We start from the raw sequence: 17764 nt of genomic DNA on the forward strand, positions 1-17764 counted from the left end.
GAGTTCTCCAATCTAACCAGAAATTTGCGCTCAGTTTTACTTGACAGTTTGAGAACAGGGGAATCCACAGTGGGATTTTTGATAAGGTTAACACAACAGGCAGAGAAATGTGATTTTGATTTAACCCTAAGTGAGATGCTGAGACACCCTCTGGTATAGGAGATTAATGATGGGATCGTACAAAAGTGCCTATTAGCTGAAGCCCAATTGGACTTCAAACAGGCATTATGACTGGTTTTGTCATTTCAGAAATGTGGCAAGTGGAGTTGATGAGTTCTGTTGGAATATACTGTAAGAGACCCTAACCAGGCTGACTGAGCTTGGGGAACACCACTTTAGTAAAGGCAATTCCTCAGCCTCACTCAGGAAATATCCTGAACAGAGGAACTCGAGGTCAACCCAAAACAAAACCCCAAATAAAGTCAAGCACGGCCAAACGGTTAAAATTTTCTCAAGCATCCGGGCCAGCAGGCCGTTGTAGTTGCTGCCATAATGTGGATTCATGACAGCAAGAGAGTCCACCAGACTTAAATTACAGAAGACAATTCATAGGCCAGTATCCAGGAGAATGCACACCCTGGAAAGTCCACCTACAGCTGCTTTGGAACAGTTAGATTGCTGAACACCGTCCAAATCAGAACCAGTCAAAATAAATGTCCAGTTGCATGGTCATCCAGTTCTAATGGAGACCAATACTGATGTGGCCGTACCAGTGATTGCAGAACCAGTCTTTACTAAAATACCCTCTGGACACGACCCCTCGAATGTGTGGAAGACCTTGGCCAGGCTGAGAACCTAAACTAGGGAACCCCTGCAGATTAAAGCTACAATTTCAACTCCAGTCTATTATGAGAAACAGATAGTTCAGTTACCACTGATTTTAATTAAAGTCTTGGGCCCAAGCTTAATGGGACAAAAATGTCTGAGAAAGATTCATCTTGATTGGCTTAACATTTTCCTATTAGGATATGGTTACCTGAATGATGATGTAATTAAATATCCAGTTGTTTTTCGGGAAGATCTAGGAGCTATCAAAGTGGCCAAGGCCACATACATGGTGGCCAAGAAGCAATTCCACAATTCTGCAAGGCCTGTCCAATGCCATTTGCCTTATGTGCAAAAGTACAGGCAGTAATAAGGCGGTTGAAAAGCAAAGGGATCTTAAAACCAGTACAGTTTGTGGAACGGGCAGCACTGGTCATAACAATTGTGGAGCCCAAAGGGTCAGTTCGCCTTTGTGGGGGATTTATGAGTTATACGAATCTGCAATCGCAATTGCAATGAGGATTCTCTTAAGTGTGCTACAATAAATAGCCTTAAGGGTTTGTACCAATATACGAGATTGCCTTTGGAGGTATCATCAGCTGGTGCCACTTTCCAGTGGACGATAGAGAACATTTTACAAGGTCTATTCCAGATCCCCCATTATCTGGATGAAGTGCTATCAACTGGGAAGACCAGTAAGGAGCATTTAGAAACTTGGTTGCAGTGCTTAAATATTTCTCCAAGGCAGGTGTTTGCCTTGGCAGGGTAAAGTGTGTGTTCCAGGCACCCCAAAGAACCTTCTTGGGCTACAGTGTCGACAAGACTGGGTTACATCTGTTGGAAGATAAAGTCATGGAGATCAAAGCTTCAGCTCCCATGTCTATGCTGGAGTTTAGGTCTTTCCTTGGGCTGGTGAATTATTATGGTAAATTCATACACAACCCGGCCTCCATCCTGGCAGCCTTACATGTGCCATTGAAAAGGAGGGAGCCTTGGAAATGGTCATGTAGCCAAGATACAGCCTTTAGGGAAGTGAAGAAACAGTTGCTGTCATCTAAGGCGTTAGCACGCTATGATCCCAAGCGAGATATGGTACTGTAACATGCAATGTCTCTCCATATAGTATCGCGGTAGTGTTGGCTCACTGGTGGCCCAGCAGATATAAACTGGAGTGCCACAGGTTGTGTTCTCTCTAGGAACTGACGCTGAGCTAGCTGGGCCAGTGTCATGTACTATGCAGATTAAATAGTGACTTGGAGATGGGATACTGGCCTTCATGGAGTTGTTTCAGAAGGTAAGCAAGCTAAATACCTTAACTCCTATGTCTACCTATGACACAAATTTCAAAGAATTATACATCTTAGCCCCAGGACACACTGTTCTGCCAGAGTCGTACCGTAAATTGTACAGGTCCTGCCTTCGTTTGTTTCATCAAAATGCGATACCTTGCAAATATCCAAATTAAACTCGCTGCTGCTCTTCAGCCCATTGACCCAACTGATCAAGATCTCTTCCTAATCCTAGGTAACCTTCTTCACTGTCAATTTGGCTAAGTGCTGGTTCTGTCAGGTTTTTTTTGGAGGGGTTTTTGCCACAAGACCTGGCAGAATTTCCTGCAGTATTGTCCTCATTGCACCATCACCTCATGTCCAATTCTAGCCCCATCTTACCATGTGCCATTGCCAGAACTCAGCACTCACAAACGTCACTGAGACACGATTGCCACATTTAAATTAGCCACTGTGCTCCTGGATTGCCCTGCTCGATGACAGATGGAATGTGAACATGTCAGAGAAGGTCAAGATGACACCCTCGCAGGTCAAGTCACTGGCCCTGTCCACACACAGTGTGCTTGTGGTTATTCTATTTTCCATTGTGCACTTTCAATTTGCAGCAGGGTGGAAGCTGGCAGTAAATGGTCATCAGTCAGTTGCTGCCAGCCTCCACATGTCAGTGAGGTCCTGAAGGTTAGATCTCATTGCCTGATAGTCCTTCCTGTGAAGCCCATAGGCTTGTCCCCTCCCTAGGCCCCCACCAACCCTGTCTACGCGAGCTTGCAGTTAACACCATCCTTGCCATGAGGTGACCATGGCAATTGTGGTTATATTCCCACCCTCCCTGCTTGAAGTCACACTCCCCAATTGAACTCCAGGATACTTCTGACCTCGGACAATCGCTTCCCTGCATGACCACCTTCACAGCCATTCTTTTACTTTATCCCACTACCCAAATGAAGACAACTATTCCTGTCCCTTCACAAACATCATGCCCCTGTTGTTCCACAACCCCCAATCTTCACAGCTGCAGTTCTTAGGTCTGAAGAATTAGTTGGTGCCCCTCACCAACTCCTTTTCCCTTAATTTCTGTGGACGGACCTGATGAACAGACTTGGCGCAGCCCCTGTGCAACTTAACCACATAGCCCCAGACCAGAAGTGCCCACACCACAGACTGATGCCTGTCCATCACCCTGACCCCCGAGCTGGCTGACACAGGAATGACTGGGACCAACTCTTGACTGCAAAGGCCCCTGACCGAGAGCGTGTAGCAAAGCAGGATTTGCACCCTCTTGCCTGAGGACTGCTGACCAGCAAGACAAGCCGCCTAACTGTGCTAATTGACAAGGCATGGCTGGTGTAAGCGTGCAAGTAGGTGCTGAGCGAACACTAAGAACGAGCAGACAACTCTGAGATGCAGGAAACAAATGTGGTAATTATTGATGATTTGACCACAATCTTCGAATTCTCCATCAGTATTGGATGGTACCAAAGGATTCAAGTGCTGCCAATGTTATCCTTTTGTTCAAATGTGGGAAGGTATAAACTCTGGAGTCACAGTTATACAGCACAGAAACAGATCCTTCGGTCCAACTCATCCGCACCGTTACCATAAACTGATCTAATCCTATTTGCTAGCATTTGAGTAAATAAGACAATTAAGTAAATTTTGCTATGGGGAAAATAACAGTGATAATAATCTTGGACAAATACATATTAATAAATGAATGCCAGCAATGATTGGCTAGAAGTAAATTATTCATGACTATCTAATCGGTGAAATAGTGTTTCGGATTGTTGAGCGTTGTGGCACTGATATTGTGCTACAAACTTTCAAAAAGAGTTTGATAATATGCCACATCTTAAAATTGTTTGCAAAATTGAAGCCGACGGGGACTCAAGAGGCAATGGTAGTTGATAAGAAATTTACTGAGGGTCAGTAAGCAGAAGCAGGTGAAAGATTATTTTTCAGACACAGAAAGTAGACAGTAGCGTCTCCGAAGGGTCGGCCTCATATCACAAAAAGTGCCATTATCATATGTTAATGGGTACGCAGATTTGGGTACGCAGGGTGCAGTTTCAAAATGTGCAGATAAGATTAAATTCAAAATCATGGTAAACTAGGTACACTAATTAGACCAAGGTTGGAATATCATGGTCATTCCAGAGCATCACAATTTAAGAAGGAAGTCAAAGTATTGCAAAGTATGCTCAGAGATTGACTCGAATGGCAGCAGATTAAGAAATATAGGTTTGCTCTGCTCTAGGCAGCAAAGGTTCAAGAGAGAGATGTGTCCAAAACTTTACATGGCTGTGATGCACCAAAAAAATTGAGAAACTGTTTCTAGTGACAGTAATATCGATAAGCAGAGGACACAAGATTTGAGGTATTTGACAATAGAACTTGAAGACCAATGAGGAAATATAAGACCATAAGACACAAGAGTGGAAGTAAGGCCATTCGGCCCATTGAGTCCTCTCCACCATTTAATTGTAGCTGATGGACATGTCAACTCCACTTCCCTGCACTCTCCCCGTAGCCCTCGATTCCTTGAGATGAATTTATTGATCTCTGCCTTGAAGACATTTAACGCCCCGGCCTCCACTGCGCTCCATGGCAATGAATTCCACAGGCCCACCACTCTCTGGCTGAAGAAATGTCTCCTTATTTCAGTTTTAAATTTACCCCTTCTCAATCTAAGGCTGTGCCCACGGGTCCTAGTCTCCCCGCCTCACAGAAACAACTTCCCAGCATCCACCCTTTCTAAGCCATACATTATCTTGTAAGTTTCTATTAGATCTCCCCTCAACCTTCTAAACTCTAATGAATACAATCCCAGGATCCTTAGTCGTTCATCATACGTTAAACCTACCATTCCAGGGATCATCCGTGTGAAATATCATGTAAGGTAGGCTGTTATTACAGTTTGGAATTCTGTCTGAAAGAATGGTGGAAGCAGATTAAGTAATAACTTCTAAAGAAAACTGAATAAAATTTTCAAAGGTAAACTAGTGTAAGGCTATGGGGAAAGAATGAGACAATGTGATGAACCGGATAGCTCTTTCAAACAACTGCCTCAGACAAGATGATTTGACCATTTTCCCTCTTTACCTGCTTTATCATTTAAAGAACTAATTCACAGGACATGGATGACACAGGGAGGGACACAATTATTGCCAGTCCTTATACATGAAAGGAAGTGATGGTAGGCCTTTTCCTTGAACAACTTAGGTTTCATGGTGATGTTATAGGTTAGGTAGGGAGCAAAATGTGTGTAGAAAATCATTCAATTATTGTAACTCACACTTGAACTTTCGTCATAAACCAAGCCCTGCCTGTCTCTACCCACTCTCCAATTCCACATTCAAATGTGGCTGAAAACTGTCGAAGAGCATAATATTCTGCAAAAAAGTTTAGGGAGATCAACAAATATTGACAAATGACATTTAACGTGGACAAATATGTGAAACATGTAGATGGGAGTAACACAATATACTTATTGATTATAGAGAACAATAAGGAAAGCAGTTGAGAGAGTGGGCAAGGTGTTAATTCTGTGTGGATCAATTCATGATTAAGTGAAACAAGAAAAATAATCCATTTACATAATGCCTTTCAGGAACTCAGAAATTTTAACAGCTCATGAAATACTTTTGAAGTGCAATCAATGTTGTAATGCAGGAATTGTTGCAGCCAGTTTGTACTACAACAAGCTCCCACAAACAGAAATATATGTTAGTGACTAGATAATGTTTTTAGTGATATTAATTGAGGAATAAATATTAGCCAGAAAGAATTACAACCCTGATCTTCTTCAAAATGTTCTTACAGAATCAATTCACATGCACTTGCGGGAGACGACTGCCTCAGATTAACATCTTATCCAAAACTATAAGCGAGATTGTCTGCATACATTCGACTACGAAACTAACCAACAACCTCCTGATTCGGAGGTAAGAGCAGCATTAACTGAACCATGCCTGCCTCTACAATGACAAAATTTGGAAGTGATAGGGTTGTATTGATAGAGTGAGTGTACTCAATCTTTTCCCAAAGCTGGGGAATCGAGGACAAGAGGGCATCAGTTTCAGGTAACAGGTAAAGATTACATGGGAACTTTTGGGAAGTTATGTTGCAGGTGTACAGGACATTGGTAAGGTCACACTTGGAGTATTGCGTTCAGTTTTGGCCAGCTTGCTATAGGAAGGATGTTATTGAACTGGAAAGAATGCAGACGAAATTTACAAGTTGTTGCCAAGACTCTCGGGACTGAGTTATAGGGAGAGGTTGGACAAGCCAGGACTTTTTTTCTTTAGAGCGTTGGAGACTTAGGGGGCAACTTTTTTTTTTACACATAGGGTGTTATGTATGTGGACTGAGCTGCCAGAAGAAGTGGCAATTATATATGCAATTCAGGGTCACTATTCTGTCGTTGTGGAGTTCATTGGTTCAACTGCTCATAGAGTTATAGAGGCCTACAGCAGAGAGAGAGGCCCTTTGGTATAAACTGGTCTGTGCTGAGCAAAATATCCATTCATTTCCCTGCACTTGGCCCATATTCTCCTGAACCTTTCCTATCCACGTATGTGTCCACGTGCCTTTTAAATGTTGTTAGTGTACCCACCTCAACCACTTCTTCTGGCAGCTCAGTCCACATACATAACACCCTCTGTGGAGAAAAAGTTGCCCCTCACGTTCCCATGTAATCTTTACCCTATTCCCTTAAACTGATGCCCTCTTGTCCTCGATTCCCCAACTGTGGGAAGAAGACTTACTGCACTCACCCCATCCATGCCTCTTATGAGCTTGTACACGTCTGTAAGAGCCCCCTAAGTCTCCAACGCTCTAAAGAAAAAAAGTCCTGGCTTGTCCAACCTCTCCCTATAACTCAGTCCCGAGAGTCTTGGCAACAACTTGTAAATTTCGTCTGCATTCTTTCCAGTTCAATAACATCCTTCCTATAGCAAGCTGGCCAAAACTGAACGCAATACTCCAAGTGTGACCTTACCAATGTCCTGTACACCTGCAACATAACTTCCCAACTTCTGTACTCAATGCCCTGACTGACAAAGGCCAGTGTGACAAAAGCCTTCTTCACTGTCCTGTCTACCTGTGACTCCGCTTTCAGAGAACTGTGCATTTGAACTCCAGCGACCCTCTGCTCCACTACACTCCTTAAGGCCATCATTCACCATGAAACTCCTAATTTGATTTGACATTCCAAAATGCGACACCTCACGCATCGAAATTAAACTTTATTTGGCATTTCTCAGCCCACTACGCCAGATAATCAAGATCCTGTTCCAATTTCTGATAATCTTCCTCACTGTCCATGATACCGCCTATTTTAGTGTCATCTGCAAACTTACTAATCGTGCCTTGTTATCTGTATCAATGATTTGGATGAGAATGTACAGACAACAATGTGCCTAGCATGAAGCCCTGAGGCACACCAGTAGTCACAGGCCTCCAGTCTGACAAACGTCCTTCCACTAATTACCTTCTGCTTCCTACCATCAAGCCAATTGCGTATCCAATTTGCCAGCTCCCTGGATTCCATGCGATCTAATCTTTCAGAGTAGTGTACCACATGGAACCTTAAAGGCTTTACTGAAATCCATACAGACTATGTCTACCGCCCTGCCTTTATCAACCTTCCTGATCACCTCAAAGAACTCTAACAGATTTGTGAAGCATGATTTCCCATGCATGAAGCCATGTGGACTACTCCAAATCAAACCCTGTTTTTCCAAATGAATGCATATCTTATCCCTCAATCTTCTCAAATAACTTATCTACCACAGATGTTAGGCTTGCTGGTCTATATACCCAAGCCTTGCAGCCCTTCTTGAATAAGGGCACAACAGTTGCAACCCTCCAGTCTTCCAGGATCTCACCCATGGCTAACAATGATGCAAATATATCAGCAAGGACCCAGGTTTGTTAGGTCCAGGTTTGTTCACTCACACGTTTGGAGATATAACCTTGACTAAGCTTGAATAGTTCCAAAGAAGCGACAAAGAATGATCTCCATCCTAAAGGAAACTTATTTGGTCACATGTCCAGTGCATCTGGACTTCCTGTGTGCTGTCAAAACAGAACTAGACTGGGTCATATCATGTAAGAGTAAGCAGTTTAACAATTACTCAAGCATAATTAATATAATCTCCTGGAGAGCTCCTCTTGGAAAGTAATTTCTATATTAATCCCCTATCATTCCAGCCTTAGTTCAAATGTTGACACAAGAGCTGAATTCCAGAGGTAAGGTGAGAGGGAAAGCCCTTAACATCAAGGTCACAGTCAACTGAGTGTAGCATCGAGGAGCCCTAGCAAACTGAAATTAATGGCTAACAGGGAGCAAAATTTCCACTGGTCAGAATCATGTCGGGTACACAGGAAGGTCATCTCCACAGGAATTCCTCAGGGTAGTTTCCTAGGCCTAGCCATCTTCAATTGCTTCACAACAATCTTCCCTCCATCATAAGGTTAGAAGTGAGGTTGCTTGCCAACGATTGCACAATGTTCAGCACTTCATTGGAGGTCGGTGCAAACTGCAGAGATGGCCTCTTTCTTCACTGTAGGAACTCTATGACTTCTGTTCAATTCTTTATCCCAATTATTGTCATCAGCACTCACTAATGAGTTATGATTGTCCAACTTGCAAATTCTGTGTCATTGGTCACAGATTCTGTGGGTCCTTGGGAGGCTGCTGAGCCCGATCCTAGAGCTGCATCTTTGACCACATATTTGGCAGGATGTGGAATTGGTCCTTGGCCTTGAAATTGCTGTCATTTGTTTCCCTGGCTCCTTTTCTGTACTACCTCTTACCGACATATGTTCTCAAAGAACTGTGTGTCTCATACACGAGTCTCCTTCAAGCCAGCTTTATCTGAATGAGGATCTCCAGGCATCAGTGTCTCCATTGAATTTTCTAAAAGATGCATTCAATTCATCTTTGAACTGCTTCCTTTGTCTTTGTCTTGTTCAATTGCCTTCCTTGAGCTGGGCGAAGAAAATTTGCTTTGACAATCGGAACTTGGGCATTCTATGTTGGCCAGTCCAGCAGAGTTGGTTTTGAATGATCATGGACTTGATGTTAGTCCTGTTAGCTGCGTCAAGGACAGTTATGCGAGTATGCCTGTTCTCCCAGCTGATGCAGAAAATCCATCATAAACAGCCCTTTTCAAGGAACTTGAGGTGTATATATACGCATAGTCCACGTTTCAGAGGCATATAGAAGAGTCAGAATGATGATTGCCTTATGCACAAGGATCTTGGTTATGAGCACAGGCGTCATGGTTTAAGACACTCATCCTTAGGTATTCTGTCATAAGGTACTTGGATATGCATTATCATTTTAAAGACAGAAAATAAATGTAAGCTATTGTTAGTTACTTTTTCTGAACTATAGGTGTTGGAACACACTCAAAGCTACAGTGAATTCATAGGCTAGAATTCTAGTGCTCCCACAAAAATTCTTCAGGCCTTTTGTACTCTTTGCCACTACAGCCAGCCATTCAGTTCGGTGTTCAACTGATAAAGAGTTGGGAAACACAGAAGAGCTACAAATCAGCATCCAACAATGAATAGAATGTTAATATCGGTGTTACAAATGTTGCTGTTCACTGCGCCAGAAGTTCCAACTGGAACTGATGGCTGCATAGTTGAGGAGTTAGATCACTGTTTGAGTGAGCTGTTCGGTGAGGGTTCAAATCTCAGTCAAGCCTGTTCCTATGGGAGTGGACTGATAATACAAAGAAACAGGCTTGAAGTCCCAAACAGAGACCAAGGAATTTTAGCTTCATTATTAACTTGAAGGGATTATGGATGAGAGGATGACTGAATGGGTTGCTCCATCTTGCTTGACCGACTTTAGTATTGTGACTAATTGGAATGCCAGACTGCTGAGTGATTGTGTTCGAAATCACAATTTTGCTGACATTTATTGACAACATACTTGCAACTTTCACTTTTAATTAGACTTGTGATCTTTACTTTCAATATAAAAGAAATACCCTGGGTCAATGGACAGATAAAATCATAATATTCAATAAGCTCAATATATTCCATTGGCTTACTGCATCGCTGATTTGGGTATTACCTCTATACTTTGTTCAGAACATTTAATAAAAATACTTTTTTCACTTTAAAACAGAACTGGTTCTCCAATTCTAGACAATTATCCATCTGGTGAGCATAATTATGCAAGGATTAGATGGTTTATTTCTATTTATTTTCAGCAGTTTATAGTTGAATTTTCCTTATTTTCATAATCACTCATCCACTCAGTATCCTGGCTGGCTTAATTTTCAGGATGGTGGCCAATTAGCAGGCTACCTCCTTAGTTAAATGTTCAAGAAGTAGGATCGAATGCAACCTTGAGCAATGGAAGGGAATTTGGTATCCCCGACCGTGTCAGCAGGGGGAGCCCAGCTGAAGGCCAAGCAGCAAGTGTAGCAGAAGTCCACTGCAGACAGCATCATTACAAGGGAGAGGCTATAGCCCAGCATTAAACACTTCTCCTAGAAACCCCAAAACTCCTGCAACTCTCGTGCATCTCCCACTTTCTGCTACAAAGCACCTCCTCCTAATTACCGGACTCCTGCTACAGTGAGGGCCTACATGGTGCAAAAGCATCTTCTGATGTCGCCATTCAGAAACCTTAATAGACAATAGACTGGAGAGGTGGTGGTGGTGGTGTAATGGTAATATCTATAGCCCAGCAATCCAGAAGCCTCATTTAACATTCGAGGGACACGGGTTCAAATTCCAGAGGGAAGATAGTGAAAATTCAATTTGCAAGAAAATCTGGAATAAAAAAAACTAGTCAAACACTAGACAAAACTAGTTCACTGTTTTTTCCTTCACAGATGCTGCCACACCTGCTGAGCTTTTCCAGCAACTGCGTTTTTTCAACTTCGCCCGATTTAAAAATGCTTCTTCTGTCTTGCAAGCCTGACTGAGAGGGCAATAAGTTTTGCTCTATTTATTAATCAAAGTACTTTGTTCAAGATAAAATACTTGAGCCACTAACATCGTCCTCACGACCTAGATGGCATAGTGGCCAGATCTGTCAAACCATGATGACCAGGAGCACACTAGCATTGCTGACTTCTTCAATCTTCACAGTTGAAGAGGTGCAGCCTGTTCTACTGTCAAGGATGGGAGTCAGAATCAAGTATTATCGTGATAGAAGGGTTTTTATTCTAAGTTATCTCCTTGCCAAAACTAAACTGACCTCTTTTGTTGCAGATGACTTACAGTTTGTGTGGGTGCCCACTCTGCATTAAATTCACAATCATCCTTGGTCCCTCCAATTCTGCATACTTGATTTGTCCTTGAACATTTCCAGATCAAACCTTATATCAATTCAACTGGGAAGTCAAATCTGCCACTGCTCATACATGCTGAAACAAAGCTTACAGTTCACACATTTTTCCTTTGTAGCACATTTTCAGGGCATGTCAGTATGGGGTCAAAACTGATCTTGGTTACTAATGTCCAGTTACTCAGGGGCAGGTTTGTCATTTGCTTTTTGAACACTATGGTTCATTAATGTGCTTTAAAGGAAGGAAATCTGCTGTCCTTACTCAGTTTGGCCGGCATGCAAGTCCAGTCCCACACCAAAATGGTTGACTCTTAACTACCCTAAATTGTTTTGAAATGCTGCAAAAAAAACCACAGACCAAGTAGCAGCAATGCTGAAGGCAAAATCTGCTCACTGAATCACTGACAAATCTCCTTCACTAACATATGGGTGTTAGGGCAAAATTTGGGCTCTCAAGGCTGTCCAAATAGCAACCAGGTATAGCCATACTCACTGAATTATACTTAATCAGTCTCCTCTGAAAGTAGTATCCCATCAGAGTTCGAAATACAGTGCGATATATTTGGTATAAAATGTTGACTCTGGACCCTATAATGCCTCATGGCTTGAAGTCAAACATGAACAAGTAAACTACTTGCAGATTACCATTTACTGATCCTGATCAGCTGATGGTTCAGTCTTTCCCCAAGTCAAACACTATGGAGAAGAAACATTAAGATGGGAAGTACAAAATACACATGGTGCAGGAGCAACAGCACATCAAGACTGCAGTATTACCATTGACTGAGCTGGTCATAGTTTGAAACTTCCATACTGGATTAGTGACAGATAGCACAAGAACTAAGTAAGGGAAGAAATACTTCACCAATCTAGCACTTGTGAATGTAATTTTCTTGTGTTTAGGTTGCAAAGCAGTTACTCCAGTACACTTGCATCAGATGCTTTTTCTACTCTTGTCCTGAAGAAAATAGTGATCTCTGAAACAGGTGGCCCAGCTGAGGTCAAAAGCAGCAGAGAATAAGGGTGTGAAATTCATTTTCAGCACTAGTGCAAAATGGGAACTGGAAGAGAGAAAAATAAATCACTGTTTAAACCGGGTTGCTGATTTGCAATCATACATTTCACAGTTTTATTGAAGCCTGCCTAAAAGCCTGATACTTTTACCCAGGATTTTATTTGAATATACCAGTTAAGAATATTATATTTTACTGAAAGAATCGGCTCTACATCAACTTAGTTGAAATTAAGTGAAAGGATTGCATCAACCAATACCTTCCCCCAGCAAAGATTCCGTAAAATTTATCTGAAGTGTAACTGAGCTCTACAGAACATAAGGTTCCCACTCAGTGCTGTGTAAGCTCTACCATGAAGCTGGCCTAACGACACCTGCTGTGATTTGTTGGTATTAAAGTAATTTGAGAACAGAGCGGCACACTACCTGTTCCCACCAATGAGTAACTGTGATGTAAACATAGGGACTAGGAATTTAAGTCTGCTTGATATCTGTGAAACTACATCTCAGCAGGTAGTAACTTCAGCGAATAGCATAACCAGTGAATTACAGAATTATTATACTGCAGAAGGAGGCCATTTGATCAATGGTGCCTGCACAGGGTTTTCAAAAAAGCATAATTACCCAGTGCCAATCTCCTGCTTTACCCACACTCTTGCACACTATTTCTATCCAAAAAAATCATCCAATGTCTTCTCGAATGCCTCAATTGAATCTGTCTCCACATTTCCAGGCTGTGCATTCCATACCCTAGTTACTTGCTGTGTGGAAAAAGTTATTTCTTTCACTTCACTCTTGCTTCTTTTGCGGATCACTTTCAAATCTATGCCCTCTTGTTTGAGTTCCTTTTCAAGCAGGAACAACTTATCCGTGTCTACTCTACTTGGCCAGCTCATGACTTTGAAAACCTCAATGAAACCTCCTCCTTGGGGAGAAGAAATCTGAGAGAATAGTCCCAACTTGTTCAATCCAACCTCACAACCAAAGCTTCACATTCCTGGAACTATTCTTGTGTATACTGCCTCTGCACACTCTCCAACTCATTCACATTTTTCCTTTAACGTGGCACCCACAATTATACACAATATTCCAGATGAGGCCTAACAAGTATCTTGTAAAAATTCAGCATCACATTCTTGCTCTTGTATTCTATGCCTGTATTAATAATGCTAATGACACTAAATGTTTTACTAACTGCTCTCTCCACTTGCCCTGCCTACTTCAAATGATCTGAACACATATACACCCAGGGTCCTTTGCTCCTGTACTCCCTTTAAAATTGGACTCTGTATTTTGTATTGCCTTTCAACCTCGCACTTCTCTGCATTGAGCCAGATCTGCCACCTACACGCCCATTTCATGAACTTGCAAATGTCCTTCGGTGTTCCACAGCGTCTTCCTCACAGTTTACAATTCTTCTAAGTTTTGTGTCACTTGCAATCTTTGAAACTGTTCCCTGCACACCAAGTTACAGATAAATGTAAATCAGAAAAAGCAGATGTCTCAAAACCAATCTCTGGGGAGGTCCACCTCAAACCTTCCCACAGTCTGAAAAATATCCATTGATCCCGTTACCCATCACTTAGCCGATTCTGTATCCAAGTTATTACTGTCATTTTAAAGACCGAAATTATATTGACCATCACAGCACAGGAGCAAATGCACAGTAGAAATACCTTTACTCTGCCGTAACAAGGAGCCTCAATCTAAAATCAACCTCTATTATATAAAAAAAATTTAATTATCAAAAGCAACTGTAGATTCTCTAGTCAGTTGCTTTGTTCCATTGGCCATGAACTCTGAATATGTACACTGATGCAGAATTTAAACGTTTGTAGAGACTAGTGTTCACTAAAATCAAATTGAGCCTGGATTTGAAACTAATTAGCATTTTTGGGATCTATAGTCACTTTTGTTAATAGGGCCTTATGATCCTGATTGTGTACATTATAGTGACTGTAATTCAAACTGATCATTACACTCAAAGGAATGTGGAATGGCCTGAGAATGTGGTAAGACCATCTAGGTAACATCAAGGAGAAATGCAGACTGCATCATTATTTCTGTTTCTTTTGTGCATTTTTGGGCAAAAAAAAAAGCCATGGTTCAATGAATCACAAGTAAGAGATCTGACACAAACCTGGTTATTTGTCCACCTGTGGATGCAGTGAAATGTTCATCTTTCTTCACTGATATGGAAACTAGACAGGAGTTCAGCTATCTTCAACTGTTAAGTACTGGAACATCAGGCAGCCCCACACGGAATGGAATAAATAGCCAAAGTCAAGTTATGTTTTTATTCTTATTTGTATGTTTTTAGAATGAATATACTTGAGATAACATTAGCAGAAGGCGATGATGGAATAAATAATAAATACTGCAAGCAGTACAGTGGTTTCTTTTGCTGGTGCGATTTATTTTATAGTGTTAATTCCTGTTGTTAGACAGACAAAAGAAAATACATGGGGGGAAAAAGAAGCCCATTGCAATAAAGGGGTTATTCTTTAATTGGAGAGGGATTATCATCTGGCTTGTTCAAAAAACAGTTGTTACAATCTTTTCCATAGCCAAGATCCTTCATGAGTTTTGTAGGTGCATTTCTAAGGTGCAGTGGAACAGAAGGCAATGGACCTTTGTGGTTCCTCAGGGACTCTTTAACAGCGTCATATGCCATGTAAATCTCAACCGACTTTGGTGCTCTTGACAGGTATGTTACACACTGCGCTAAAATAACCTGTATGATAAGAGAGAAAGACCATTACTTTTAAATTTGCCAATCATTCTAAGCCTCAACAACAGAAATCAGAAATGTAACTTATTTGTTGGTCATGAGCTTTTCTCTTCTGTATGCCAGACATCAGACTTCCGTTCTTTAGATAATAGGAAATATTTAATTGAATTTCGTACGAGCTCGCCTATTGTTTTACAGATCAGAAAATACACAAACGTGTTTTCTAGTATTTTCCGCCTATAGTTGCTGATTAACTGTTTCCTACCAAAAGTGGCTACATGATGTAATTGTGACATCATGCTAGGTTTAAGATAATGCGAGAGTGCTTTTTTTTTGTTGGAGGCTGATCAAGGTTGCAAAATTGCACTGATGACTATTTCCATGCATTCTTCAGAGTCCTAATACTACAGGAATATAGGAATATTAGAATGCGAATTCTGCTCTGTCAGTGAAGTAGATCTGCTGATTTGTACTTCACTTTCCAATTTCCTGTCTTTGTTCTATATTGCTTCAAACACTTGTTTAAGTCATCATTCATTCTGGCAACTGCAATGGCATAGCATTGACAGCCTTTTGAAAGAAGTTGTAAATTTCCACTATACCTTATATGAAAGTCTTTTTAATTTTGCTCCTCACTCTAACTTTATGATCCTTTTTCTTGGTACACAATTCTCTAGCCCCTTTAATCAAAATCACTGACAAATATGAAAAGTTCAGGCCCAAGAAGAAATCCTTGTGGTTCAAAAACTTGTCACATCCCAATTTCAGAATATCTAGCCTTTGCTTTCTACTACCTCCAAACTTAATTTCCAACTCAATTAAAAGACAACCTTCAACTTTACATGTTCTCACTTCTGCTCATAATTCATTGTGCAGAATTTTATTACGTATCTTCTGGAAATCCTGACAGACAACATCCAAAGACTTTCCCTGATCTAACTTATTTGTCAATATCTGGAAAAATAATAACTAGATGCAACTTAGCCTGATCACTTTGGATTATCTATTTCTGTTACGGTGCAGAAAATACATAAACATGTTTTCTAGTACTGTCCACCTATAGTTGCCACATAAACATGTTTTCCAGCATAGTCCACCTATATGCAGAATTTAGTAGCTTTCCTACCATGGACATTAACTTTGCAGGATTATACCTCTAATGATGTTGTTCAGTCCAGAATAGGAAGGTAGTTTCTTCGCACAATGAGATACGTAAAACAATTGTTGCACATTCTCATCAAATATACCACATTATTCTGAGACTAAATCATTCACAACAGGAACAGAACCAAAAAAGTTGACTGTATTGAACTTTCCAGAGATGCTGCCAGACTTGCAGAGTTTCTTCGGACCTTTCTGACTTAATTTCAGATTTCCAGAAAACGCTGTACTTTGCTTTTATTTAAGTGGAAAGCTATAAACTACCAAGCACACCCTGGAGATTTTTACCTCATGGAACATTTCTTGACCCTCAACGCACTGGCTAAATTTTACATTAATAACAGCATGTGTCATTTATATGTTGCTCTCTTGCCAGGAAAATGTGACTCTATGTTTGAAATTTAGAATTTTAAATGCATGCAACCAAATCATAATTAGCTACATGAACAAAAATCAATTATCTAATTTTCTTAAAAATTAAAATCATGTGCAAAGATTACACCTTCTGAAGAACATATCATTTCCTTTTCTTTTGTACACACTGTTTGCCACCTAATGAAGATGAGTCAATATTCAAGACTGAATCATGGTGTGCAAACTGGATACGTTTGCTGAATCTTAGGGTCACTCCTGATGCCTTTGGGATTATGCTTGTCTTTTTGCTTATTTTCACAGTATGGGGGGGATATATGTTTCTCATCAAGATCAGGTGTGAAGGAAGTCCTGAGCAGTCCTATAACACTAAACTACTGCCCCCGTTTCAGCAAGGTACTGTCAAATCCGGTGTTTGTTTACAGAAATTCAAATCAAAACAAGTTCAAGAGTATCTTGGAGATAGTAAGAACTGCTGATGTTGGAGTCAGAGATAACTGTGTGGGGTTGGAGGAGCACAGCAGGCTAGGCTGCATCGGAGGAGCAGGAAAGTTGACGTTGAGTTGGGACCCTTCTTCAGAATTCCTGATGAAGGGTTTTGACCCGAAACGTCAACTTTCCTGCGCCTTTGCTGCTGCCTGGCCTCCAATGGTATCTTGTATCACATCTTTGTCCTGGCTCAGAAAGTTATATTTGTATAATTATTTGGGGACTGTGCTAAGCATGAGCTTCAGACATACTGGGATGGCATGGTACAATCGACTTAGGCCAACCGTTATCTGGCTGTAAGTAGTCACACTAAATATTACAGAATCACTACGCCAGTAGAACATCATTTGGAATCTAAGTAATCATGTTGAATTTCTTTGCGCTATTAACAATTTTCAATTTGAGGGTGGGAACAGAATCTGGCAGATGCTCTTTAAAAGCAGATAAAGAATTACAAAAGAATGAGATTTCAGAAGGCACACAATTGGTATTGTAATCCGGATATAAATACACAGACAAGAATAAAATACTAAAATACCTCACATTCAGGCATCCCTATAAAATGACATCCTTGGTAAGCAGATACTGCCTGGGTCAAAGCCAAAGGGTCTGCTAGCCCTATAAAAGAT

General features: G+C 41.1%; 1 protein-coding gene across 2 annotated transcripts in view; it reads right to left on the reverse strand.

Annotated features, from left to right (window-relative positions):
* Positions 1–17764, reverse strand: part of wrnip1 (WRN helicase interacting protein 1) — a 69690-nt gene that overhangs the window by 1726 nt on the left and 50200 nt on the right. Inside the window, exons 6-8 of one of the 2 annotated variants that reach the window (XM_048549068.2) lie at positions 17674–17753; positions 14523–15116; positions 12236–12431 (exon numbers count right to left, since the gene is read on the reverse strand). In XM_048549068.2, the coding sequence (XP_048405025.1) occupies positions 14880–15116; positions 17674–17753 (317 nt within the window). In that variant the 3' untranslated portion in view covers positions 12236–12431; positions 14523–14879. The remainder of the gene's footprint in view (positions 1–12235; positions 12432–14522; positions 15117–17673; positions 17754–17764) is intronic. The other variant, XM_048549076.2, reaches the window with a different exon arrangement.

This window comes from Stegostoma tigrinum, chromosome 2 (assembly GCF_030684315.1).
Source record: "Stegostoma tigrinum isolate sSteTig4 chromosome 2, sSteTig4.hap1, whole genome shotgun sequence".
In the NCBI taxonomy this organism is placed as follows: domain Eukaryota; kingdom Metazoa; phylum Chordata; class Chondrichthyes; order Orectolobiformes; family Stegostomatidae; genus Stegostoma; species Stegostoma tigrinum.